This window comes from Neolamprologus brichardi, chromosome 5 (assembly GCF_056152115.1).
Source record: "Neolamprologus brichardi isolate AB-2024 chromosome 5, ASM5615211v1, whole genome shotgun sequence".
In the NCBI taxonomy this organism is placed as follows: domain Eukaryota; kingdom Metazoa; phylum Chordata; class Actinopteri; order Cichliformes; family Cichlidae; genus Neolamprologus; species Neolamprologus brichardi.
In genome coordinates, this window is record NC_142108.1 from 24,742,621 (window position 1) to 24,768,663 (window position 26,043).

Sequence of the window (26,043 nt, forward strand, 5' to 3'; positions counted from 1 at the left end):
ACAACTTAAGTTGTCAAGAAGAGTGATTAATGGTGCAGTGGAATAGATAAGGAAAGGTCTGCTAAACTACTTAATTCCTCCAGTCGACAGGTGGCGATGTCGCTCAATCAGGATTTCCCCAGCTGCGTGTTCTCGCGTCATCACGCCTGTCATCGCGGTGTTTGCGCCGACATTTCGTGCAGTCGTAGCAGCAGCTTGCAGAAGGGAGAAGAAAAGACCCGCGTTCATGAGTTAAACCTCAGTGTGTTTGTTGACAAATTTCTCGGTAAGAACACATCCGCGGCTGCTCGCTAAAAGACGAAATCACAGCGGGAGCCGATGAAAGCACGCAGCCTGCTCGTTGTTCCGCTGCACTTCACACACAGACACGCATACATACAAAGCAACCACCCCAGTCAGCTAGGTCGCTAATGAGCATTAGCCTGCTAGGAAGCTAAGCTGTATAATATACATTCACTCTTATCTGCTGAAAATTTGATAGTTAGCTACGACTGTATAAACTCCACGTAGACTATGAATGCTTGTTAAGCGTAATGACTGTTAGCATAAGAAAAAGTGTAAGCAGGCTTTGTGTAAAACGGTGTTTTAACCGTAGCTGGAAGCAGATATATACATTTTTCTATTTTTCACTGAGCGTCAGTTCGTGTTCTTGTCGTGTATTTATTGAGTGGAGTGATGGGCATGGAGGAAGGTTCTGAACGATTTTTGCTACGATACAACGCCGTCCGTCACTGCCCAGTAGAAACCAGTAAACCCCGGCTTTGGGTAATAACGTTAAGCGTTGAGCCGCGATGTTGTCAGAGAGGATGTTGTTCGATATGAGGCTGAGTAGTCATGGAGACCATGTGGGGACGTTTCTTATAGCTGTTAACTGATGTGTGGTCTTGGTTTATGAACATCAGCCCTTTTCAGATATGAAATATGCAATCCCAGCTCTCCCCTGTGATCATCATGATTTAATTCAGTCATGATAGAACCGAGAGAGAGCTTCTAAAATATGTAGTATACAGTATACATGCCGTTACTCTGTAGCATTAATATCATGATTTAATATATGCAACATAGGCCAATGCTACATATTTCTGTATAGCCTGAATTTATGACGATGATGCGCCTGTTGTTTTTATGTAATTCCTACAGGTAAGTGCATAGTCAAGATTTAGGTTGTCAACATAAAGAACAGCTTAAAGTGTAAGACTGACTCTAAAGTTATGTCTTTTTCACACTCATTACTAGGGATGCACCAATGTTTTTGTTTATTTGCATTGTTTTTATAATTTTTAAATTATAGAAATAAGTATTTTTTTAGAAGTATTTATTAGAAAACATATGTAAACGCATTGGAATGGTTTGATTCTCTTTCCATTATAATGAATTGTGGACAGTTGTGACAGCACTGTTTCACATTTTCTTTAATCAATGTGACACCACAGCAACTGGTAAATCATCTTATTTGGAAATAGGTCAACAACAGGGATGAAAACTTCAGTCAGAAATAACATTCAATAAGGAAAACTACTTAAGTCTCAGATGTCTGCAGGGAGTTTTGCTTTGCTAACTTTACCTGAAAAAGTTTGCACCGGATTTTTTTCCCACTCCAAGTTGTAGTAGCTAACATTTTTACTTAAGTGTCTCACACTGGGAAGAGACACAAACATGGTTTTGGTCCCCAGCCTGGATAAAAGGGAGAGTTTTATCAGGATGGGTATTCGGTGTAAATGTCTGCCAAATTATCTGCTGTGATGCCTTCTTGGGAAATAAGTGAGGAGCAGAGTTGCGTGTTAAAATATAACAGACAATTGTAATAACAAGGAATTTTATTTTATTTTTTATAAATAATGTATAATTTGTGACGTTTTGAATATATGACAATCATGACTAATCCTCACACAGCAGTATGTAATATTAATGAGTCAATTTGGCCAAATTTATTGGTGCATCCCTTCGTATGGCCTTTCATGTACACTATTAATCAAACATGAGACTTGTATATCAGTGCTTCTAAACATTCACATCAAAGGTACATGTCTGAAAGGGGCTTTAGTTGAGTTTGTGAATGACTCCCCAGTTGGTCTGTTGGATGCTGAACACAGCAAACAGGAATATTTATCACAGTTTTTCCATTATTAGTGGTTTCTAATTTTGTTCTGTTGGCTCACAGTGTGCATTGCGCAGGCCAGTGGAGCTCTGTACTAGTATAGCCAGAGATTTTTCTTTATCAGACATTTCTGAAAAAGGAGGCTTCAGGTGTGCTCTGGGCTTCATCCCAGAGGCAGTCTCATTGTCCCATCTGAGACTTGATCTACATGCTGAATGTTGTGAATGGAGAGTTCCTCATTCTTGTTCTTTGGTAGATTATGTCTTTGTTATGGTCTTACTTTCTTCATCTTCAGTTCCACTCTTTGATTGATGGATTTGACAGCCAGTTATGCGTTCCAGCTTTGAACCAACAAATTAAGACAGTGTGTTTTTCCTTTTGATTCTGAAGTTTCTTTCTTGAAAATCAGTTTCTGGTTTTCTTTGTGTGATTTATCAGCTTCACTGTGTCTCTGTTGTGTTAATACAAGCTGAATGTTTAAACTTGCTTCTGGTTACTCGATTCTTTGACAGTATTTGTTTGTTGCTGTTTCCTCTTCTGCTGTGTTTTATCCTCTTGCTGCTGTTGATGTTGGTAGTGGATGTCTTGAATGAAATTGTTTAAAATCTAGTTCAAAAAAGCAGTGGGTACACTGCTGACGCTGATAATGCTAATGTTAATGTCCAGACTGATTTTGGTGGGTGTGTTGAGTTGTGGGTAGCATCCTGGCAAACAAACATGTTCCTCTGCAACTCATTGCTTTGTACTTTCTCCTCTGCTCAGCTGCTGTCTTTGGTGCTGTGCTGGTAATTAGTTGCTGATATTACTTTGGTTTACTTAAAGCTAATGTTGCTCCGGTTGATATGATGCTAATGTTGCTCTGGTTGACGTGATGCTTATTTTGCTCTGGTTTACATATATCTAAATTTGCTTTTGACAAAATGTTGAAAATGTTGCTTTAATCGATAAGTTACTGTTGTTACTTCTGTAATAGTTGTCCCAATGATTTGTGTTAATTGCTGACGATGTGTTGCATATTTGCTGGTTTGGTTTGTTCCGCTTCTTGTGCTCTTTTAAAGCCAGATGCTGAAGTGCTGTCTGCTGGATTTGGTCAACACTGTGATATTGCCTTCGACTTGTTTGCCAGATCGGTTGGTTTTTTGGGTTGTTGCTTTGACGTTTGGTGGGCATTGCTGACTTTTTCAGATATTGTTATTATCTATTTGTTGATAATTACATTTTTTTGTAGCTGAAGTCATCATGTTGTTGGTTTACGAAGCCTAAATGTTTTAGTTTAGTGTGATATGTTGTGGGCACCGCTAGTCTTACTCGTGATGAGGTTGAACTTTGGCCTGGAGTTCTTCTTTGCTTCTGGCAGTAGTTTTTCTTTTTGCTGTCTCATTATGATGATCTGTTGTTGGAAAAGATTTCCAGTTTTAGTGTCCATGGAGCTTATAGAACAATTTTCGTGTGCTTTTCCGTGATAAGACCAGCTTTTAGTTGTAGGGCTAAACTCTTCCACCACATACTACTTGTGCGATATTCAGCATTTTTTTTAACTGAGTGAGTGCAAATACTTGAAACTGATAAAGCACATCCTGTCAAAATCTTCTTGAAAATGGCTCAACGTACCATTCTTTTCTGTGAAAGGCTGAATTCATTGATGATGTTTTTAAAAACAGGAATGCTTGTTTCTTTGACCTTTTCACCAGGTTTCAGTATCCTGCAGAAAACTTCTGTCTGTTACAGTGAAACTATACACACAGCTTAGTTGCATTGGTGAGTTGGAAGTTGCATGAGATTTATAAAGGATTACTGTTGCACGAATGATTCCACAGTTGAATAAACAAGCAATATCGCTGTACTGCATGATAGACAACTTACCACTGCAAAGACTGAAGGCCTTTATAAACCTTAGACGAACTGGGTTGAATGACACTTCATCATCTGTTTTATCTTAAACAAAAATTAAAACATTTAAAAAGTCCCTCTTTGGAAATGGGCTACACTGGGTTTCCGCCATAACTTAGGTACATTTAGTAAGGCCACTAAGGCCAGAAAAAGGAGGAGGAAGAATTAACATGGCACTATTCAACCAAAGTAATGAATATTAGGTACACATGAAGATCAAGTACAATAGGCTACACCAGCAGGAGGGCAGTAGGGGGGGATATAGCCTCAACATTATATCACAATATTTAAATCATGATATAGACAAAAAAAATGCTGAATGTTTTATTGTGCTTCTTTGGAGGCTGTTAAAGAAACTCCCATTTCAGAAAGGTTGGGTAGGGTTCATAAAACCATAGTATTGATATTGGATAATGACTTTTTTATGTCACTTAAAATGTTATATCAGTATTGTCATGGACAATATGATATGGCACAGACCTACAGTGCACTGAATCACAGTTAATCTTGTACATATACAGTGATGGATGATCTTTGCCTGCTATAATTAGCGAATGTAATTGGGCAGATATTAGCAGAAAAATAAAGGTGAAATGGTATTAAACATTTTGCTGCTTCAGTCCATTTTATTTTAGTATGTTTGTTTTATTTGTTTTAAAAGTGTTCGCACCAAACGTGAAAAAAAAAAAAGTCTCACCTTGCGCCAGTACACTTGCTGAGTAGTTTTATGGAATCCACAAATGTTTGGCCATAATGGCCAGTAGGAGAAAAATCACTGCAGTGCTGCCATCATTTCTAAATTTTCACAAGAACATCTTCAAATTTGCTCACTTTTCTCCAAGCTTTTTAGTTTTTTACCTGTTTGACCATACAGCTCCTTCAATCCACTAACACCAGCATTAAACTGGTCCTCACTTTCTAAATGTTGGTGATGTCAGAAGACGCTAGTCTCTGGGAGAATAGAGAGAAAGATGAATACACGTGAATTTGCCTTAATTTCCATTACCCGCATGAACTTGCATAGACTTTTGTCAAAACCTTGCTTCACATTTGGTGTGAATGCTACACTTTTAAAAAAAAAAATTGTTGAAAAATGTTTAATAACAGAAGGCGTACAAGATACGGTAGCTAGTGTTTAACTAACAGTCATAATTTTAGCTCACAATTAAATAAAAAATAAATAAACAAGACCTGAAAATGCAACCATCTTAATGCTTGATACTCAAACACTGGCGGAAACCCTGGACTTCAGATGCTTTTATGTAATCTAGTATTGAAAGTAAAACAAGTTGTGTTAAATTTTATTTCTTGGTTGAGCTGAACTGTTTTGCTGAAACTTCTTTAAAAGTTTTCTTTTTGTGCACACAATTCACATTGAAGGTATGTTGATACCTGAAAATGCTTGTTGAATGAAACAAAAGCTGTGCTACTTGTCTTTACAAACCAGATAAGCTTTACTGAGGATTAGAATTTGACCTGGCCAGGTGCATGCATGGTTTAGAAGGACAACAAGATATCACAGATGACAAATGAGTCTCATTTTTGGCATGTAAAAAATATTTCAGAATTTTTAAATGTTATATATTTGCAATTCATGACAATTTAGGAGAGAATATACCACATATCATCACAGCGTCAACTTTATCTGGATTGTTTTTCCCCCTGTCTTTAAGCCTGCCTGAAATTCTTGCTGTTCTTTAAGCACAATTTCTTTGTTCTTGCTATGCACTGTTTTTAACACTTGTCAGTTATTCAATACTAAAGCTATGTTTAAAGCCTAAGATTGTTTTGTGGTCTAGCAAAATATGTTGGGCAGGATTGCTTAATTATCAAAATGAAAGTTTAGCTAACCTATTAAGTGGTTCAGAGAGACTGTTTTAGTTTAGCTTTTTTTTTGACAGTTTTGTGCAAATTTTTAAAATTCTTACCTCTATTCCCCAAACCCCTTCCAAAAAACCTTTGGTTTCCAGATGGCAAGACAAAAAGGAGTGCAAGATTGAGAACTTGTTATTATGAAGCGCTTAAAATTGTAAGCACTGCTGGCTATGCAAAAGAGACTCCTATCCAAGTTTACTAGAAAAAAAATCTGGAAACGATTGGTCACCCTCTCTCTGCTCTTCATCTGATGGTAGTGTTGCTTTCTCCCCAGGTTTTAGGGCTGTTGTTTAGCAGTCAGTATGGCAGTAGTCATCAGACTGCAGGGTCTGCCCATAGTGGCTGGCACCATGGACATCAGGCACTTCTTCTCTGGCCTCACCATTCCTGATGGGGGAGTGCACATCGTGGGGGGTGAACATGGTGAGGCTTTCATCGTCTTCGCCACAGATGAGGACGCACGGCTGGGCATGATGCGAACAGGTGGGTCCATTAAGGGCTCCAAAGTGTCGCTGTTGCTTAGCAGCAAGACAGAAATGCAGAATATGATTGAACTCAGTCGCCGGAGATTTGAGGCTGGGGCAGGGGCTGTGGAGATTGCTGCACCTACAGCAGGAAATGCCAGTCGTCAAGCAAGTGCTGCCCCTATACCCACAGTACAGTCTGGGGCAGGGGGGAGAAGCGCTAGCCATGGAAATCAGGGTTTTGGTAACACCCCGACTGCAGTGACGGCAGCAAGCTCATCTCAGGAGCCACCAAATAACAAAGCTGCAACCAGCTTGGCCAGCGTGGTGCCCAGCTTCCCCAACAGCTACAGTTCTGCTCCCACAATCACCACAGCACTGGCATCTCTTAATGCAGGACCCCCACCCATCCCTCCACTTCCCAGCATGCCTTCCATGCCTCCTATGCCCACACTCCCTACTATACCAGTTCCTCCTCCAGTCTCCTCCCTTCCTCCTGTTCCTACTGTTTCGCCACTGTCCCAAGGACCCCCAGTGCCTCCTATGTCACACCTTCCGCACATGTCCTCTCTACCTCCCTTCAACCCTTCCCTACCTCCCCCAGCTGGACTAGGCTCAGGCCTTCCTCTTGGGACACCCAACCATATGTTGTTTAACCCTCTTTCTCCTCTGGCTTCACTTGGCCTTCAAGCCCACATGAAGGCGGCTGCTGCCGTAGCCACTGGGGGAGGAGCTGCCAATCCTGATGAGTTGTTTGTTCTGCTGCAAAACCTCCCATTTTCATGCTCAGAGGTAGAAGTCAGGGAATTTTTTCGGGGTCTGGGGGTTGATGCTGTTCGCCTGATGAGGGATGGACAGGGGCGGCCAACTGGTAGAGCTATGGTCAAGTTCTTCTCACCCCAGGACAGCTTTGAAGCAGTGAAGCGTGGAGGTGGCATGATGGGCCAAAGATTCATTGAGATCACCCCAGGCTCTGAGCGTCAGTGGGCCAGCCTCAATGATGGGTTGGCAGGCCATGCTCCTCACAACAGCAGCAAATCAAATAGCAGTAATGAGTCACAAGATCTGCAGCACCGCCGTGGTAATGTAGAGGCAGGAGCCAGAGATCAACGAGCAAGGTCACGATCTCCCCACCGACAGGAGTTCTGTGTGTACCTAAAGGGCCTTCCTTATGAGGCAGACAAAAAACAGATTAAGGAGTTCTTTAAGAATTTGGACATTGTAGAAGACAGTATCTACATTGCCTATGGCCCCAATGGACGAGCCACAGGAGAGGGATTTCTTGAATTCAAATCGGAACAGGACTACAAGGGAGCTCTAGGTGCTCACATGCAGTATATGGGCAGCCGCTTTATTCAGGTTCACCCAATCAGCCGTAAGGGAATGCTAGAAAAGATTGATGCCATCCGCAAGCGTGAAGCAGCACAGGGTGATGGCAAGAACCAGGATGGCTTAAAAACGCCCAGAAATTGCGCCCACATTACCAACATACCTTACAACATCTCCAAGAAGGATGTTCGAGCGTTTCTGGAAGGTGTGGGTATCTATGAGGACACCCTGAAGGTCCTGACAGATAGCCATGGCAACGGTTTAGGACAAGCCATCTTCCAACTGCGAACTGAGGAAGATGCTCGCAAAGCTGAAAGGCTGCACCGTCAAAAGCTCAATGGACGGGATGCCTTTGTCCATCTTGTGACCTTTGATCAGATGAAAGAAATTGAAAGAAATCCTCCACCCCAAAATAAGAGGGGCCAACGCAACCAGAACCAGCAGAACCAAAACCACCACCAACAAGCCCAAACAAATCCCCAGCAACCCCAAATCAATCCATTTGCTGGGATTAGTGGTGAGGAGTTTAACTTTCTCAGAAACACGATGGGGAACCTCAACAGCCCCCCATTTGTGACTCCATTTTCAGCTCCAGGAAATGGGCTAGCAGGCCCTCCTCCTCTCCCACCACTGGCTGCGGGATTGGGAGATGTTAATTTGGGCGTGGCTCCCCCACTAGTTGCAGGCCTTCCTGGAGCGCCAATCTTGGAGCCACCTGGCTTTCGTAGTGGAGCTGCAGGTGGGGGTCCATTCAGCCAGGATGGGCTGAGAGGCTTGGTACCCTTTGACAATGCCAACAGAAAAGGAGGTGTGGGAGGACAGAACCGAGGGGGAGGGGCCAACAACAACCAGGGGCGTCCAGGTGGTGGAGCGGTGAGTGCACAGCCAGTGTTCACTCCAGGGGCAGAGGGTCTCCGCAACCAGCCAGCCCCCGCAGGATCCAATAATCCTAGCAGTCAGCGTGGCGCTGCTGGCCCAACAATTGTAAAGCTGCAGAACATGCCATTCACTGTGACAGTGGATGAAATCATGGATTTCTTTTACGGTTACCAGGTGCTGCCTGGCTCAGTCTGCTTACAGTTTAATGAGAAAGGCCTGCCAACTGGAGAGGCCATGGTGGCCTTTCAGAGCCACGAGGAGGCCACTGCTGCAGTTATGGACCTCAATGATCGACCTATTGGAGCACGCAAGGTTAAGATAAGCCTTGGTTAAAGCCCCTACACTGACTGTAGTTAAAATTACCTGGATTAACCATCAAGTTGAAACAAAGCCAGCCTAAACCATACCAGATTTTGGACACAGTTCAGACCTTGCCCTGTGCTGTGACTGTCCCTTTGTGTAGATATTGGCAGGTAAGCCAGATCCCCTGCAGTTTGTGCAGTAGAAAACTATGACTTTGCTCTTTTCTGCAGCTCCTCCACTGACTTTGATAGCACAGTATCATGATTAATATTGCTGTGATTGTAATGATGATGATGCTTATGATGATGATGGGAGGATTTTGGTCCTTTTGTTTTCAAGCTGTTAATGACATCACAGCTTATTTCCAAATCATGTCAACTCATGATGCAGCGAACACACTCAACTGTTTTAGGTTTTTCTGTGTGTCTTTTTTGTTTTTTTGCTATGCTAATATTGCTGTATATGCTTAAATATGCTGCGCTGCTGTGGTTCGATATTAACATGCTCTGTTGCTGTAATTCTCCACATTCCTTGTTGCTGTGGTGAAATCATGATTTTAAAAAAAGCTATGTTGCAATGATCAAATGTTGCTTTGGTGAAATGTTGACATGCCCCTTTGCTGTGGAAAACGTATTACTGACTTGAAGTTTTGTGGCCATTGTAAAAGAAAGACACTTGCTATAGTAAATGTTGTCTCAAATCTGTGTTGCAACAGTCCTCTGTTGATACGTGGAGTGTGTGGGATGGACAGATTGCTGACTTCAGTTTTATTTTGTAAAAAGGGGCTGCTGAACTTCTTTAATTTTTCACATTTCTTATCATCTCGCTGTGTTTGAACAATGCCACCCTTTTTCCACAGCACTTGCTCAGTAGATGTTTGGATTGTAGAGCGCTAAGATGAAGTCTGTAGTGTTTTTAGTTTGGTAGCTTTTTGTTGTTTCATAATTGTTTTGGATATTTTCTTCTTTAAGCTTATGTTTGTTTCTCTCTATTGTCAGTGTGAAAAACTTGTATGAACGTATAACCCTATATGATGTGGAGTCCTCTTTACTTTAGCTAATAAAAGGATGTTCCTCACCTGCGATGAGCTCTTTCTGACTGCTCTTCACTGTCTGATGATGGAATATGACTGATTATGAGTTATTTTTGTAGAAGCGGAATGGAAGACTCGTTTGGACTTGTTTCCAATACAGGTGACCTTTAATATCGACATCTTCAACTCAATATGAATAGGCGTTATTATGGGAAAGAACTTGAACCTATATAGTTATCAGTTTTCTTTTACAAAGTAGAGAGATTTTTGTGTTTGGGGGGAGGAGGTGTACATGCAATGGTTTTATTTTCTCTGGAGTTGGAAGACAATGTAGAAAACACAATTAAGGCACAATTAAAAAGGCTGACGTGAAAGTTTTGCTGTTTGAAACAGTCAGAATAAGATGAATCAGTTGAAATGCTTTAGTTTAAACATTTTTTAACCATCAGTTGCACACAGAGGTTTGACTATACTGTCACAGTAAGTCTCTTTCTGTGGTTAACACTAGACTTTTAACAAACAAAAGATCATAGCAACAAAAAAAGGACATCAAGAATTCCTGAAACAAAATAAAACAAAAAAGGTGCTCTTTTGTGCTTATAACTATAAAAGTTGTAAAATAAAACATTTGATGACCTCAAATTACAGAAACAAAAGTCTAGATAGTGAGTATAAAACGACTGACCAAGAACAGTCGCAGGTCTCACAGCTACCTTTTACGGTAATAGTTTTATGGCATGTTTTGCGAATTACAGCATTGTGTTTAGCTAGTGAGTCTCATTCCCTTGCTCATCTGAAACTCCCGCTGTCACCATGTTTTTCCCAGTCTGGTAATATACCCCCTACCCCTCTGGCCAGGTAGGTTGGCTGCGGGGGGAATTACATGCAGACAGCTTAATATTGCCATGGTAATTTATACTAGATGGTTATGTTAAGGCCATTTTAACTATTGTATGTGGAAAAAGTCATCATACATAGTATAGTATATTTGATATATCGCTCAACCCTACATGAAACTACTATAACAGCAAAGACCCAATAACTGAGTTAAGTACACAATGGATTTTTTCCAGTCCCTAGAATACTTGGTTGAAAACTATTTTTAACCACTTTTGCTGTGATGCTAAAAGGGAAGCTGACTCCCAAGAAAATTTTCATTGGCGTTTTTAAATAATTGTTTAGCAACAAACCTCTGGAGCACTGTCTAGCATGTTACAGGTGAATTGTGCTACAGTTACTACTACTACAGTTTCAGCTGGGTTTTTTTTTTTTTTTGTTTGTCAGGAATTTAGTTAAATGCTTTCTTAGTGGAATTGTTTATGAAGAGCCTATGCATTCTTGCACAGTTATAGAACTAAAGCACATTGTGTGTACATTGTAGCTGCAGAAAATAGCTGTAGCTTTTTGTGAAAATTTAGGCTTCCCTTAGAAATATGATGGGACATGAAGGTAGAACTTCACTAACCCTTTGTGCCTCAGCAGTAATCATGTTGTCTAATTCTCCACACAAAATAGAGCTCATAATTAAATTCATCCTGAAAACAAGAATTAAATAATAGCTGACAGGGTAAAACAAACACTAGTCATATATGAACAAGAGGTTTATGATATTCTATGACAGCCTTTGTTGTTCACTGAACTCTTCTCTGAGCAAATTCAAACCAATTTGTGGAAGATCATTTATCCCAAATTACAGGACAGTTTTCAACCAAATCATCAAAGTTTTGATTTGTCACCTCGGCTGCTCTCATTTTTGTTGATGTGCTTTATTTATTTTTTATTTGCTGCAAACTTAAAATAAAGCCTTTGGATGTAATATCAACTCTGTTGTACTGAGTAGAGGTAGTGGAGAGCATCAGTGGAGGTAGTTTTGTCTGAAGAGGAGTCGTCTGCTATCTGGATATGGTTAACCTCCAAGCAGGTACAACGACGTTCAACAATATGTGCATGCATTGCTGAACTTTGTGAAACTGTGGGAGATAAGCAGGCTGTAATAAAGAGAACTGAAGCACTGTCTTTAAAAAATGGTTGCTGAGAAAGATGACTGTGTCTTTGTTGTGAAGCTGGTGTGTGGAGTGAAGAGAAAATGCAGTGCAAATTAAAGAGAAAAAAAATCCTGACAATTGGTCTGCAAAGGATGCATGTCTGTGCAGTACCTGTGTTTTGGTGGGTGAGTGTGAGGCGGGTAAAAATTATCCCAGCGTGACTGCTACTGAGCTGTCAATCATTCAGCTGCTTTCCACCCTCCTGATAAATAGACATCCAGAAGGCAGATCTTGCAGGTGAGTGAAATTTAAAGCACATGAGGAATTTCACATAGTTTATCAACAATAGCCTGAAAAGTGCTGGTGCTGCCTGTAGAGCACCAATATCATTAATCCTAGATTAGTTTTCAAGGCCATAATTGTTCAATGATTCAAAAAATGGAGCGGGTGGCAGGCCTACAGCCTTGAATCACTAGATTGTCTAAATTGCCCAATGTTTGGAAGGCGATACATATTTATGAGCGATGGTAGCCATTAGATGGCTCCTAGCCTGTATAAACTCCTTGCAAGGTAGTAGAGGGGGGGGGTTTTTTGTAGCCTGTAAATGGTAGTCTGAAGGCGAGTTAAACCTATGGATGTCAAGCTGTAGATAACTTGTGGTAGATTGAGCTCTTTTAAGATTTTATAGGCACAGGCTCAGGGAGTGGCAGCCATCTGCAAACCTGACCCTGGTTCTGCTGAAGGTTTCTTCCTGTTAAAATAGTTTTTCTTCTCTCTCTTGGCAAGGGCTTGCTCATAGCAGGAGTTTTCTTTGTATTATTGTAGGGTCTTTACAATATAAAACTCCTTGAGGAAACATCTGTTGTGATATCAATAAATTTACACTTACATAAATAAAACGCTATATGACTAAAACTGAACTAAATCAAAGGTAAATGCTGACAGTTAAGTGGTGAATAGTAGTTTGTGGATGGTAGCCTATGTAGCATTTCATTTGTAGATGGCAACTAGTACAAGGTAGCATGTGGATAGGAAGTAATTTTTGGTGGATGGTAGCCTATATATGGTAACCTTTTGATCATAAGAGCACTGGAAGGTAGCTGGTAGCATTTAGACTTTAAGTTATAGGAAGTGTATGGTATGTAATAGCTTTCTAAAAGGGTGCCTATAGAAGGTAAAGCATGCCTAGTAATGGCCTGTGGATAGAAGTCTATATAGTACTTACTACGTAACGGACGAAGAATAGAACATGATTTCAGGTAAATGGTAGCGTTTTGGCAAGCTTTTGGTAAGCTGTTGATGATTATATAGGGTTGATGGTGCCCTCTAGATTATATTGTTTTGGATAGTAGTAGCCTGTGGATGGAACAACGGCTTACAAATGGTAGCCAATATAGTGACTTATGGATAGAAAGTGGTTGTTGTTGTTACATGGCTGAAAATGGTTAAGTTTTGATGGCTTTTTAAGGTAGATGCCGTTCTATAGAATATGCTATGTTAATGGTAGATAGAGGAATGTGTATAATAACATAGTGTCTGATTTTTGGTACAGTACAAATGTAGATGGTTGCCTGTGGACAGAAAGTAAGTGCTGGTTGACAATATTCTGTAGAAGGTAGATAGTATTCTGTCAAAGGTAGTCTGTGGTTAGTAAGGGATTGTTGGTAGCCAATAGATTACAGGTGTCCAACTCCAGGGCCGGTGCAGGTTTTAAATGTGTCCTTGATCCATCACAGCTGATTTAAATGGCTAAATTACCTCCCTAACATGTCTTGAAGTGCTTCAGAAGCCTGGTAATGAACTTATCATTTCAATCAGGTGTGTTGAAACAGGGTGACATCAAAAACCTGCAGGACACTGGCACTCGAGGCCTGGAGTTCAACACCCTTGCAATAGATGGTGCAGAAGGTGGGCTATGTAAACTGTGGTTGGTTGTAAAAGGTAAAGGGTATTGCTGATGCCAGAGGCTTCTGGCCAGTAACCAACACATGATAGATGTGGATTGAATGTGACTGTTAGATGATGGTGCTCTGCAGATAGTATTGTCTAGATGGCAAATAGTGCTCTGTGAATGGTATCCTATTAGTAACAGTTAACTGTTGGAGGCCTATAGATGGTGCAGAAGGTAAATGTATGCGTTGGAATGCAAATTGAGCCACGGCAATATATAGATGGTCATGTATAGACATTACAGAATATTTTACCTGTTGTTCATAGTTAGCAACTGGTAGATGGGTTTTTATATGCAATTTATATAATATATAGCGGTATTAGATGGCAGAGATTGGAAGACTGGCATTTTCTGATAAAGTTGCTGCCTATTTAGCATTATTTTGGTAATGATTTGAAAATCAGCTGAAAATAAATGACTAGTAACACTAAACCAAATATACAATAGTTTTACAACATAAAATAATTTAAAAAATGTAAACACATGCAGCTAAATAAATGGAAAAATTCACAAAATAATTGGAGATAGGTAGGGAACCTTACCTAGTGGTGTTGGATGAACAAATAAGTAATTTAAAAAATATATATATATTAGAATTAAGTAGAAAACGATATACTATCTTCTTTATCATTGAATGAGAAGTAGTGTATAAAGAATGGGGAGGAGTCCACTTGTGGAAATGGAGGAAATTGTGCGAAAGATTATTGACTGGACTGATCACTTATTATTTTGTTCTTTTTAAGGCATATGAAACACTTACATATGCCTACAAAGTTTGAGCATCTACTTAATGCCACTTCTAGATCCCTTGCTGCTTCAACTTTAATAATAATAATGTTTAAATATTAGTATTTGTTAATTAGTAAGTCTTTCATCATATGGATTTTTCCAGAAATGCAAATTAATGACCCACATATGAACAAAACAAAGAAACAACATTTTTATTTTATAGAATCATGCAGTGAGTCTGACAATATAATAAATGTACATGAAGCTAAATTAACACCTAAGTACACTAAGGTATGTTAAAACTGATATCTATCTATATCTAGATAGATAGACAGATAGATAGATATGAAGGAAAAGGGGTAATCTGAGCCCTGTGGGTTCTTGCAGATGCTGTTTTTTCTCAACTTTTTTGGTCTTGCATGAGGTCATGATAAACTTAGCAAGTGCATATGCTTTTCCAACTTAATCAGACAGTTGGCGTGAGTTTCAGGTTTATTTATTTTTGATGAGCATAACAAAAAAATTAGGGCTAAAGAAGAATACTATATTGTTTAGCTTAAGGTTCCTGTTACATTATTATAGCATGGATTGGGTGCAAACTTATTCCAGCTCTTTTTTGAAGCTGCATCTTACTCAAACCATGGAGTATGCTACTTTCAACATATTTCTTCACAATTAAGTCCCAAAGATTTTTAGTTATTTTTATTTTTAAGAGAAGGGTGTGAGCAGTTTTCAGGGAAAGTGATCCTTACAGAATGAGAATCACTGAAGCAGGAGCTCTGTTTGTTTATGCATGTGAGATCTGCACGGTAAATAAAACAACAATACTCTCCCCTACCCTCTCTCCCTCGGTACTGCATTTATCTGTTTGTGCTTTTCCTGATGTGTTTCTGTGTTGCTTTTCAGACTGCACTGTGGTTCTACTGCGAAGGATGAATAAAATGAAACCATATTGTTCTCTGTGGGGAGGGTGACTCATGCTGTGTGCAGTTTGTTCTGTTTCCTCTCTGCTCTGACTGTTGTTCAGCCTGTTTGGTCTCTTCTTCTGATCACCGCAGTACATCTGCTTCATCATTCATTCATTTAACTGCAGCTGCAATAGCACTTCCGGCCCAAGTATGTGATCTTCAATATAAAACTAAAACGTTTAAGTCTTAAAGCACATGATCTTTTCCCCCTCAAACATAAAGTCAGATGAAGAAAAAAAACAAAAACAATAGCACCCTTTCCCAACACACATTATCTTTCTTATAGCTTCGTTACAAAAGAGCAATGGCAATTCAACTTTGGAGGACATAAAAATGAGGTTGAAAGCTTGAAATAGATATTAATAAAAGAGTTTTCTATTAGGTCAGTTTTGAAGTGAAATTTGATTATAGCACTCTGTATCAGAAAGGGAAAAATAAATCTTAAATTGGAAATGCATACATAAATCTCCAAATATTGCTACATCTCTATAGTATAATATTACCACCCTCGTAAACATGCTGGACTTTAGCAAAAACAATACACATATTAGGATGCATTGTTCAGCCATAACTTAAACTAAAATTAAGTGAACTGAATATTATCTCTGATGGGATGCAGTCATGATCATTTATAAATTACTTGTACGATTTATAATCCTCAAGGATTATGAATTTTGTGTGTAACACGTCTGTTAAACATTTTTGCATTATTGCACTGGGATATGCTTTAATCATTACCATATCTTTAAGTCTTGTTGTGCTTGTGTTTGGAAGTAAAGCCTTAATTATGCAAGATCTCGGGGACTCTGGACGTTTTTCTCTCTGCCCTGTCATCCTTGTGTTTGGGGTTATCAGCTTTGGTTTGTTATTGGTGCAGTAATCTTTGCAATAGTTTCCCCGTTTGCTGCAGCAGCTTAATTTCGAGGCGGGTGTAATAATAATATCTTCAGGCTATGCTAAGGTTTAAAGGCGGTGGTATGATTTATTTTCTGTCGTTCTTGTCTCTGTACCAACATTACTACTAATATAATTATTAATTACTCAACAATGTGCATTATACCTGGTCGGCTGTAGTGTGATTGGAAAGTTAAACGAGTGGGAGGATTGATTGCGTTTGGCGTTATTGAGCTTTTATTGTGAAGGAGTCTACAGGACATGTGAAAGGTAGTAACGTCACCATACTCTTGTTCGGGATCAGAGGGCGTTACTGACAGTTGTTTTGGCCAATCAGGAGTCGAGTACGCAACCGCATGTTCAATCAGAGAATAGTTAGCCTGGCCACCACCCTCCGTGACATCGAAGGCTTTCGAGCAACGACAAACGGAGTTATTTTCGTCTCAGTTACTCAAGGCTTGTATTGTGTGGTGTGTATTTTACTAGAAATCCTGATAAACTGGTCAGATAACGTTTAGTGAGCGCTTTAGTGTGTTTAACAGAAAAAACAAGGTGTAGTTTCCGTTCGCGGGTTGTGGGAGTGGCTGTACACCGCCCTTGGTTTTTATTCCTGTTTGAAGGGGATACAATATAACGGATCCAATAAGGTGATTTTTAGCTTGATGGAATAATTCTCTAAATGTGTGTTTGTGCGAGAGTGTGTGAACTTTGTGTGTTGGAGAATTGTGCTGGTTTAACTGGTTTTACAGGTCAAGTCAAATCTCCATTCAATCTCATACTGATGTTGCCTTTAATGGACTGCTACTCCTTAAGTTCGTGCGGGTGGTGCCTTTACCTGCTTCTGCTCCTTTTGTTGATTTAGTTTGTAATGAAAACGGCACATCAGGTGGCAGATGGTGAGAATATGTCACATGAGTTGTTATAGAAAAGCCTGACTGACTTTATGGCTGCTGATAAAGAGGATACCGCCACATTTCCTCTGTTTATTGAGTGTCTGAGACCGGTGGCCTCTTTTGAATGTGGAAAAGATAAATGAATACAGTCATCAGAGATATGCTGATTTACATTTGGGCTGTTTTATGACTCTGTGGTGCAGAAAGTTGCAGAACACAAAACTAAGATCTTGCCAAACTTCAGTTAAATTCTGCAGCTGTTTGTGGTTAAAGAGTGATTGCATTTGTGGTGTTTTTGAGCTGCTGTTTCATTTGGGGACATCTTAGGGAACTCGGCTGAAAGTTTCCGGTTTGAGTGGCATACCAATAAAGAGGTTTTGGCTTGCTATCAAAAGGAAACTTATCAGCAATATAAAATAATTTGTTTTTATTTTTAATCAATATGATTAAAGTATATATTAATGTATAATGAGTTGACCAAAAGTGGCACAACACTTAGGTTATATAAGGTAACCGACTCACTTCCTGGACCAGGTGGTTGCTTGCAAAGACCCAGTATGGTTAAAAAAAAATCTTGTTACCAACGCCTGTTTTTGAGCAGATGTTTTAACTAATGTACAGGAGCAGGAGATGAGAAGAGTATAATAGTGATTAGATGTTGTGTTTATATTGATCTGTAGCGGCTGAGTTGTTGTGGCCACTTTGGGTAACCTGAGGCTTTGTGTTTCTAGTGATTCAGTGCTTATGGATAAGCATTGGTGTTATTTGCAGTTGTTTTTTTCTGATACAGGGTACTATAACTGCTGTAAAGACACACATATCTACTCTTGAATGACTATTTTAACATTACAGCTGTCACCGTAAGCTATGCTGATATTGAACTCTTAAGTTCTGAAATATGCTGATTTTAATTTCTTTTCTGCTCCTCCTTCAGATGGCAGACTGTGTCAGCAAGGTGGAGCTGAGTGTCTCCTGTGCTAACCTGCTGGATAAAGATGTGGGGTCAAAGTCTGATCCTCTGTGTGTCCTGCTGGAGAGCACTGGAGGAGATAAGTGGGCTGAGGTAATATGACAGTCGTGCTTCAGAACAGAGCTTTGTTTGGCTTCAGACTTCATTCTAATGTGAGAATCCTGTTGGTGTTTCTCTGCGTCAGTTGGGCCGCACTGAGCGTCTGAAGAACAACTCCAGCCCGTCCTTCAGTCAGCGTGTCCGACTGGATTATCACTTCGAGAAAGTTCAGAACCTGAAGCTGGGTGTCTACGACATCGACAACTCCAGCTCTGACCTTGGTGATGATGACTACCTGGGAGGGGTGGAGATCACACTTGGCCAGGTACACACCGAATGTGATCAGCTATTACTTTCAAAGAAATACCAGATTTATTAGAATCTATTTTTCAGTAGACTAAGGTTCAGCTCTTCAAAATGCAGTCAAGCTTTTTATATATGTATGTGTGTGTGTGTGTATATATATATATATATATATATATATATATATATATATATATATATATATATATATATATATATATATATATATATATATATATACATACATACATACATACATACATACATACATACATACATACATACATACATACATATATAAACGTATATACATACGTGTGTGTGTGTGTGTATATGTATATACACACACACAAAAATAAGAGAAAGGCACACATTAGAGTACAAGTTGCAAAGTGCTTGGGAGTAGTGCAAAAGAGGGGGTCACTCAGATTAGTGAGGTGGGTGGGCAAGGGTGGGGTACTTTTTATAAAGTTTATACATTTTTCATAAATGTATGTGACATCAATCATATCACAAAACTTTTACTATAAAGTTACTGAAATAAGTAGATGTACTTTCTTTATTGAAAGTGGAATTGTAACTCATTAACTTTCATTAAAACTTTTGTTGGCAACGTGTCAGGAACTAGCTGAAATGCAGAATATGATCAAGAAATAAACAATTTGAGATGCAGGAAATGTTTCATGGTTTTTAATTATTGTGCAAAGTTGTTGCAAATAAATTTTCTTTTAACTAACATAATGTTTCACGATCAGCTGTTCCAGTCTTACAATGTGTAGATTATTCAATGCAGATTATTCTGCAGTTTTCCAATGTAATGCTGGCTCCCTCTAGTGGTGTCATTGAATCATTACGAGCTATGCTGTCTGTGCTGCAGCTGATTGGCTGTTTTTAATTCTGAAATGGCGTTTTGTTTTTTTTTTTAAACTTACAGATTCAGGTTGAGTCTACTGGTTTGAGGCATGCAAGCTGATATAAGATTATAATCTGATATCCATTAAAATGTTCAAGAACACATTATTTTTGTTAGACAAGAAACTAAAAAGTTCCTCTGAGGTCAACATTGCCCTCTGCTGGACAAACTGTGTTATGCAAATTCAGGTTTGGGAGCTGGCTGTCAATGATTAAGCTGCAAACATTACCTTCTCTGTGTGTTTCAGATAGTTTCCAGCAAAACTGTGACCAGACCTCTGCAGCTGAAGAAAGGCAAACCTGCTGGGAAGGGAACCATCACTGTATGTAGAGTATCGCTGTACTGAGAATAAAACAAGATTATGATGACTGACTTTAACATAAGTGTGTGTGTTTCTGTGTGTGTAGATCACAGCAGAGGAGATAAAGGACAACAGAGCCATTGAGTTGGAGTGGGAGGCTAAAAACCTTGACAAGAAGGTATCTTCTACTTCCTACTTCCTATTTAATTCTTAATTATTACTCACTGAGGTTTGATCTCATGAACAGCTGCTCTGGATGGCTGATGGTGTTTCTTGATACTCCCCATCGGTCTTATTTTTCCTCACCTTTGTGCTTAAAAACATAATTTAAGTGTATTTTTTAGCTTTTTAATTTTGAGGTTTTCTTAGACTCTCACCTCAAGCAGAATTATTTTTATTACAAAGAGTTTGGTAATGTGTACTGAATTTTCCTTTTATATATCTGAGCCACTGATGACATGCAGCTATATCAGAGTATGTGTGTTGCTTTCTAATCTACCCTCACAGCTTAGTAAAATGCATCACCAATAAATGAGATTGCAGCATGCTGTTCTCCGTTTGTTTAGGATACGTTTGGGAAGTCTGATCCATTCCTGGAGTTTTTCAGACAGGGAGATGATGGAAAATGGCAGCTGGTCCACAGGACAGAGGTAAACACACATGCACACACCTTATTTCATGTGAGAGATGGCTGTTAATTGCTACGATCCTTCTCAAACTCTTTCTTGTTGCTGAAATACAAAATATCCTCAATTTAAACATCTAACACTCTTAGCTTATCACGTGGAAAAACTACAAAAGCACATACAGAAAAATTATGGTGAAGATGACCGAGATGAGGACGGTTTCTGTGTATTTGTGTTTTCTGTTTGTAGGTTGTGAAGAACAATCTGAATCCAACCTGGAAGAAGTTCACCATCCCTCTGCAGACTTTCTGCTACAGCGACCTTGAAAGACCTCTGAAGGTTCCACCAATTAGAATCCACCTCAGTTCATGACAGCCAATCAAATGTGTAACTGTTCCATTAAATCCTGTCCTTCCTTTGCAGGTGGATTGTTCTGATTACGACAGTGATGGATCTCATGATCTGATTGGTTCTTTCACCACTAAAGTCTCCGATATGCAGAAAACAGCACACGGCTCACCGGTGAGTCCACCGATGATAAGACACGTGACGTATTTTAGTTTGCTGCTGAGAGGTTATTGAGCTGTGCTGTGTTGTTTTCCAGGTTCAATTTGACTGCATCCATCCTGAGAAACAGAAGAAGAAGAAGAGCTACAAGAACTCTGGAGTTGTCTCTGTCAAGAGCTGCAAGGTAAAGACTACATGACACACGGTTCTCTTCAAGGGGTTTACTTTTTTTAAATTTTCAACTTTAAAGGAATTCCCATTTAAATAAAGTTAAAATCTCACTTTTTTTAATGGGGACCTGCCCAAGAAAGTACACATTACATGGTTATTAACATTATAAAATCAAGTAAATCAAAAACATATATCAGATAAAAATAAACAAATGAGAAAACGATGTGCATAAAGTTCAGCTTAGGGATACTAATTCTACTCTTCTTCTACAGTTACTGTGTAAACCACTATCAGACTGAACAGATTCCTCCTCTCTTGAACTGAAGTTTCTATTCATTGAGTTTTCTTGAACTGTTCACTGCTAATCAGAGCTCTGTTAGCTTGGCTTGTTGGTGACTATTGCAGTGACGGAAATGAATCTTTAGTAAAGATGCATGTATCGAAACATGTTTGATTCTTTGTTTGTGTGCAGCTGATCACTCAGTACACCTTCCTGGACTATGTGATGGGTGGCTGCCAGATCAACTTCACCGTATGTCAACGCCAGCTCACATGCACACATTTTAAGTGGTGTAATTTATCTAAGCAAGCTCAGTAACTCAAAGATAAATAAAATATTTTGTTTATAGGGTGGCTTATCTTTGTCATTTGACTTTTCAGCTACTGATCACAACTTATCAATCAACTTGAGCAGTTGAAAAAGAAGTTAATAAACTAACGCAGTAATTTTATGTGAACATTTTAGGTTGGGATTGACTTCACTGGCTCTAATGGTGATCCTCGCTCACCCAACTCTCTGCACTATATGAGTGCAGATGGGCTGAACCAGTACCTGTCTGCTCTGTGGTCTGTGGGCCAGGTGGTCCAGGACTATGACACGTCAGTACTCATTCACTACACCCAAACAACTTCACATCTCCAACCTGAGCCTTAAACTCTAAACTCTGCAGCCTTCTAAGCTCTTGTTCTGCTCTCCTGACTGCACTCTAACCTCTGGTGAAATGAAAATGTTTCTGATCTTTATGTCTAACTGTCATTATTTTGTTTCCTCTTTCAGCGATAAACTCTTCCCAGCGTTCGGTTTTGGAGCCAAATTACCTCCAGACTTCCAGGTCAGCTCTCTAACCGACCAATCACAAAGCCTGTTTCTTTAGTTTCTATTTGTTTCTGAAGTGAGAGATCATTAATTCCCTGAGGTGTAAAAATTATTTTGTAATTTTCTGATTTGATTTCGTTGATCTAAATCAGTTACGTCCGGTTTACTAAACCGTTCTACTGTTGATCCTACAGGCGGCACACCACGAATTCGCCCTCAACTTCAACCCAACTAACCCGTACTGCCAAGGTACACACACATTTACTGTACCTCAAAAGTGATATGATTTACTAGACTATTCCATTTAAAAAAACAGGTGAGGGAAGAATTAATTTAAATTTTATTTAAGATAGTTTACCTGTTATTTGACAAAAAAAAGACTGTACCCTGTACCCTTAGTCATGAGTTTTAACATCTTATTATGTATCAATAAAGATGTGATTTGATGAGGATTAGAATGGGTTTATGGGTTTTTCCAAAGGTAGCTGCATAGGAAGAGATCTCTCTCACTAACGTCTGATGCACACACAGTCATGTTGTTCTGAAGCAGACCTGAAAAATGACAGAAACTGCTCAGTTCAAAAAAGAGAAACATGGTTACCCTTAGTAGGCATCCAAGGAGGGAAGAGTTAACAGATTTTCTTTTTTAAGTTTGGTTTTTCTGCTTTGCTGCTGCCACTCTTAGGCATTCAGGGGATTGTTGAAGCCTACAGGATGGTTTTGCCTCAGATCAGGCTCTCTGGACCAACAAACTTCTCCCCCATCATCAACCACGTTGCCTCCATTGCTGCCGGTGCCGCACAGGCTAATGCTGCCGCTGTGAGTGTACTCATAACAACTAAAGCTTAAGACAATTAACCTGAAATACACAGTCTAACTTGGACATGTATCTTCTTGTCTCTGCAGCAATACTTTGTCCTGTTGATCCTCACTGATGGCGAGATCACTGACTTTGACCAGACGAGGGACGCCATCGTTCGGGCATCAAGACTCCCCATGTCAATCATTATTGTGGGGGTAGGACCAGCTGACTTTAAGGCCATGGAGCTTCTGGACGGAGATGACGGTGTGCTTAGGTCAACAGTTGGAGAATCAGTCGCCAGAGACATTGTCCAGTTCGTGCCGTACAGACAGTTTGCAGATGTAAGTGTGATGCATAAGAAGACTAAAAGAAAGTTCAGGCTCAGTTACAAAGAACTCATTCCTGTGGCCTATCATTTTAATTTTTTAATTCTTTAGTTATAAATTTAATATTATTCCAACTTAAAAAAAAGCTATTATGCTGAAAACCTGAAAGATAAACAGAAACATTACTTCTCATGCTGACACGGCACAAAGCAGATTTTTAGATGCTTTAAACTAAAACAGTGCAGTCACTGTGCCTAAATAGGCAAATATAGACAGAATTAAAGTGGATTCTTGCTTGAATTTAATGAAATGCAAGGACATTATTTTTTTTACATCTTCCTCCAGAATGACAACTTTTCTCATCCAGTTTTGTTTTATTCTGAAGTCTGACCCCTCCCTCCAACTACCCTGCTGGATTTACCTGTGTACTTTTCTAGATGAAGGGATATTTCTTTCATAGAAATGATAAGTCTCTACATTCCATTCATGCAACCACTCTCCTCAGAGAGGGCACAAAACAAAAATGCATCAACAACAGAAAATAATTTCTTAATTTAAAACCTGTTCAGGTCTAAAATAATATACTCTAAATGTTAACCTGTCTCTGGGGGTGAAGTCATTTCTGTGCATGGACTCTGTGGTGTTGGAGGAAATCATTAACAACGTCTCTCTCTTTTTCCAGGCTCCTCAGGCTGCTCTGGCTCAGTCTGTGCTCGCTGAGGTTCCCAATCAGCTGGTCTCTTATTTTAAAACGAGAGGGCTGGAACCACCAAAATCTCAGGCTGCTGCTAAATCCTAAACCTAAAAATCCTAAACATTCCACATGCCCTAAAGCCCACCCTCACATTCCCCAAAACTACTCTCCAAAACCGAAGGCCCACCCTCATGTCATTCCAACCCACCGCTAGACCACATATCCCCACTCGGCCTTCAGCCACAAAGCTGACCACTCTTCAAGGACCACGCTGATGTGTTAGCCAATTGCAGAACAGCACTCAGCTGTTAGCCAATCAGAATGCCACAGGAAAACATCCCAGTTTTGTTTACTCCATTTAAGAATGTCTTTGTTTCCAGATCTTCGTCTTCTATAGGTGGAATGATAATCTTAGAATAGAAATGGCAGATTTTTTATTCCTTCTGCTGCTTCCACAGTATCTATGCAGATCACATGTGTTTGTTAGCATGTGTTTGAATAACAAAGAGCCACACACACCCACACACACAGGGGAAAGGTGTCTTGTTTTTGTTCCACATGTATTCTAACAGAAGAAGAAAGTTACTGACAGAGGAGATGTGATCTCTAAAATCTGTACAGATGTCTGGGTTTTCTCATTCGTTTAAGTTTTATCACAGCAGCCCCTAGTGGACATGAGTGGCACTGCAGCTCCTGGTTCCTCAGCTCTGTGTGTGTGTGTGTGTGTGTGTTGCTCTGATTAGCTTTTTTTTTAATGTGCCAATACCTTGCACTTTGCTGGAAGATTATATTACAAATGATATATAGCTTTACACCTACCGCCTTACTATAGACTTTAATGCTGCCTTATAGTGTAGCCTTAGTTGAGCTTCTTTCTTGCTACTTGAGCCTGGATGTTTCAGTATAGCTCTCTTGTGCTGCTGGTTGTTAATGCTGCCATTTTGGCTCCCAGAGCTCCATTTTGCACATTATGTCAGTAATGTTTGCAGGTTACTAGTAAATCTGAACGTCTGCAATTCAACTGCAATCAATTGATTGAAATAGTCGAGGTTGGACGTTAAAGAAAATATAATGTGTGCTTTATAACAAAGCAATTAGTATCAAACATAATGTACAAAGTGAAGTCAAACAAAGTTTAGAACAATGACAGTAAAGTGCCTTTTTGAATAAACCTGAAAACTTTTCACACTTGAATGATTCCTGGGAGCCAAAATGGCCACCAGTGACATCACTGCTCTATTTAGATCCTATGCAAATAAGATGTTTTTGAAGTTGGGAAAAAAATTGTTTCCAAAACAAACATGAACACTTTAAAACATGAATTTGTATTCAAGCTTGAACTCCATATCACAGCAACATGTCCAGGCGTTGTGAAGGATTAATGCCAAGGAAAACATGAGATGAAGAAGTAAGCAATTAATAATCAGACTAAGCTTTTATGTAACTGAAACGCAGTGAAGTCGTAAAACAGCAAGCATTGTGGACACTTTAAGAAGCCTCGAGATAAACATGGCTCCTACAACCTGGGATGCTGGGATTTAAAACGTGTCAAAATATATGTTTACAGCATAGTCACATTTAATTTTGTTATAAAATACTGTTACCACAGCTTCAGCTGTAAAGACTAATAAACAATTATTAGATGTGCCTTTTTTTGTTTTTTTAAAAGATTAGCTAGAGAAAATTGTCTTGACCTCCAAACTCATGGGGTAGCAAGATTGAGCTTTTTTACTCACTTATGTCACATCATCACTTTTGCACAAGGTGTTGATTTAAAAAAAAAAAAAAAAAAAAAAAAAAGAAGAAGAAAAGTGACAGGTGTTAATCAATGTTCGCTTTTCACAGCTAATTTTAGGTCAAATTCTTGTACTCTGTATTGATTGTATTTTTATTTTAACTTGAGCCAAGATTTCTTGTTTCAGTCTCATGAAAGTGCTGGTTTGATTTTCTTCAATTAAAACTCTGAGAGATCAGATCTCCAGGGGAACAGGTCAGGCAAAAGTG

At 39.4% G+C, this 26,043-nt stretch overlaps 2 protein-coding genes across 6 annotated transcripts; both read left to right on the plus strand.

The window, feature by feature from the left end:
* Positions 1 to 153: 153 nt before the first annotated feature.
* Positions 154 to 9,915, plus strand: rbm12 (RNA binding motif protein 12). Of its 3 annotated transcripts, XM_006782946.3 has the most exons (3): positions 168 to 265; positions 3,790 to 3,856; positions 6,138 to 9,915. In XM_006782946.3, exon 3 carries the CDS (start codon positions 6,166 to 6,168, stop codon positions 8,866 to 8,868), a length of 2,703 nt encoding a protein of 900 aa, XP_006783009.2. In that variant the 5' UTR covers positions 168 to 265; positions 3,790 to 3,856; positions 6,138 to 6,165; the 3' UTR covers positions 8,869 to 9,915. The 3 variants fall into 3 exon arrangements, with proteins under 3 accessions (XP_006783008.2, XP_006783009.2, XP_006783011.2); XM_006782945.3 differs by lacking the exon at positions 3,790 to 3,856 and having other exon boundaries at positions 154 to 265; XM_006782948.3 differs by lacking the exons at positions 168 to 265; positions 3,790 to 3,856 and adding an exon at positions 5,238 to 6,017.
* cpne1 (copine I) lies at positions 165 to 24,758 on the plus strand. 3 transcript variants are annotated; one of them, XM_006782949.3, is made up of 16 exons: positions 165 to 265; positions 18,226 to 18,354; positions 18,446 to 18,625; positions 19,764 to 19,838; positions 19,924 to 19,995; positions 20,384 to 20,467; positions 20,693 to 20,782; positions 20,867 to 20,965; positions 21,048 to 21,134; positions 21,594 to 21,653; positions 21,867 to 22,000; positions 22,179 to 22,233; positions 22,412 to 22,466; positions 22,903 to 23,036; positions 23,124 to 23,360; positions 24,028 to 24,758. In XM_006782949.3, the coding sequence occupies exons 2-16, from the start codon at positions 18,226 to 18,228 to the stop codon at positions 24,142 to 24,144; spliced, it is 1,608 nt and encodes a 535-aa protein (XP_006783012.2). In that variant the 5' UTR covers positions 165 to 265; the 3' UTR covers positions 24,145 to 24,758. The 3 variants fall into 3 exon arrangements, with proteins under 3 accessions (XP_006783012.2, XP_006783014.2, XP_006783013.2); XM_006782951.3 differs by lacking the exon at positions 165 to 265 and adding an exon at positions 16,740 to 16,868; XM_006782950.3 differs by lacking the exon at positions 165 to 265 and adding an exon at positions 16,778 to 17,045.
* Positions 24,759 to 26,043: the final 1,285 nt, after the last annotated feature.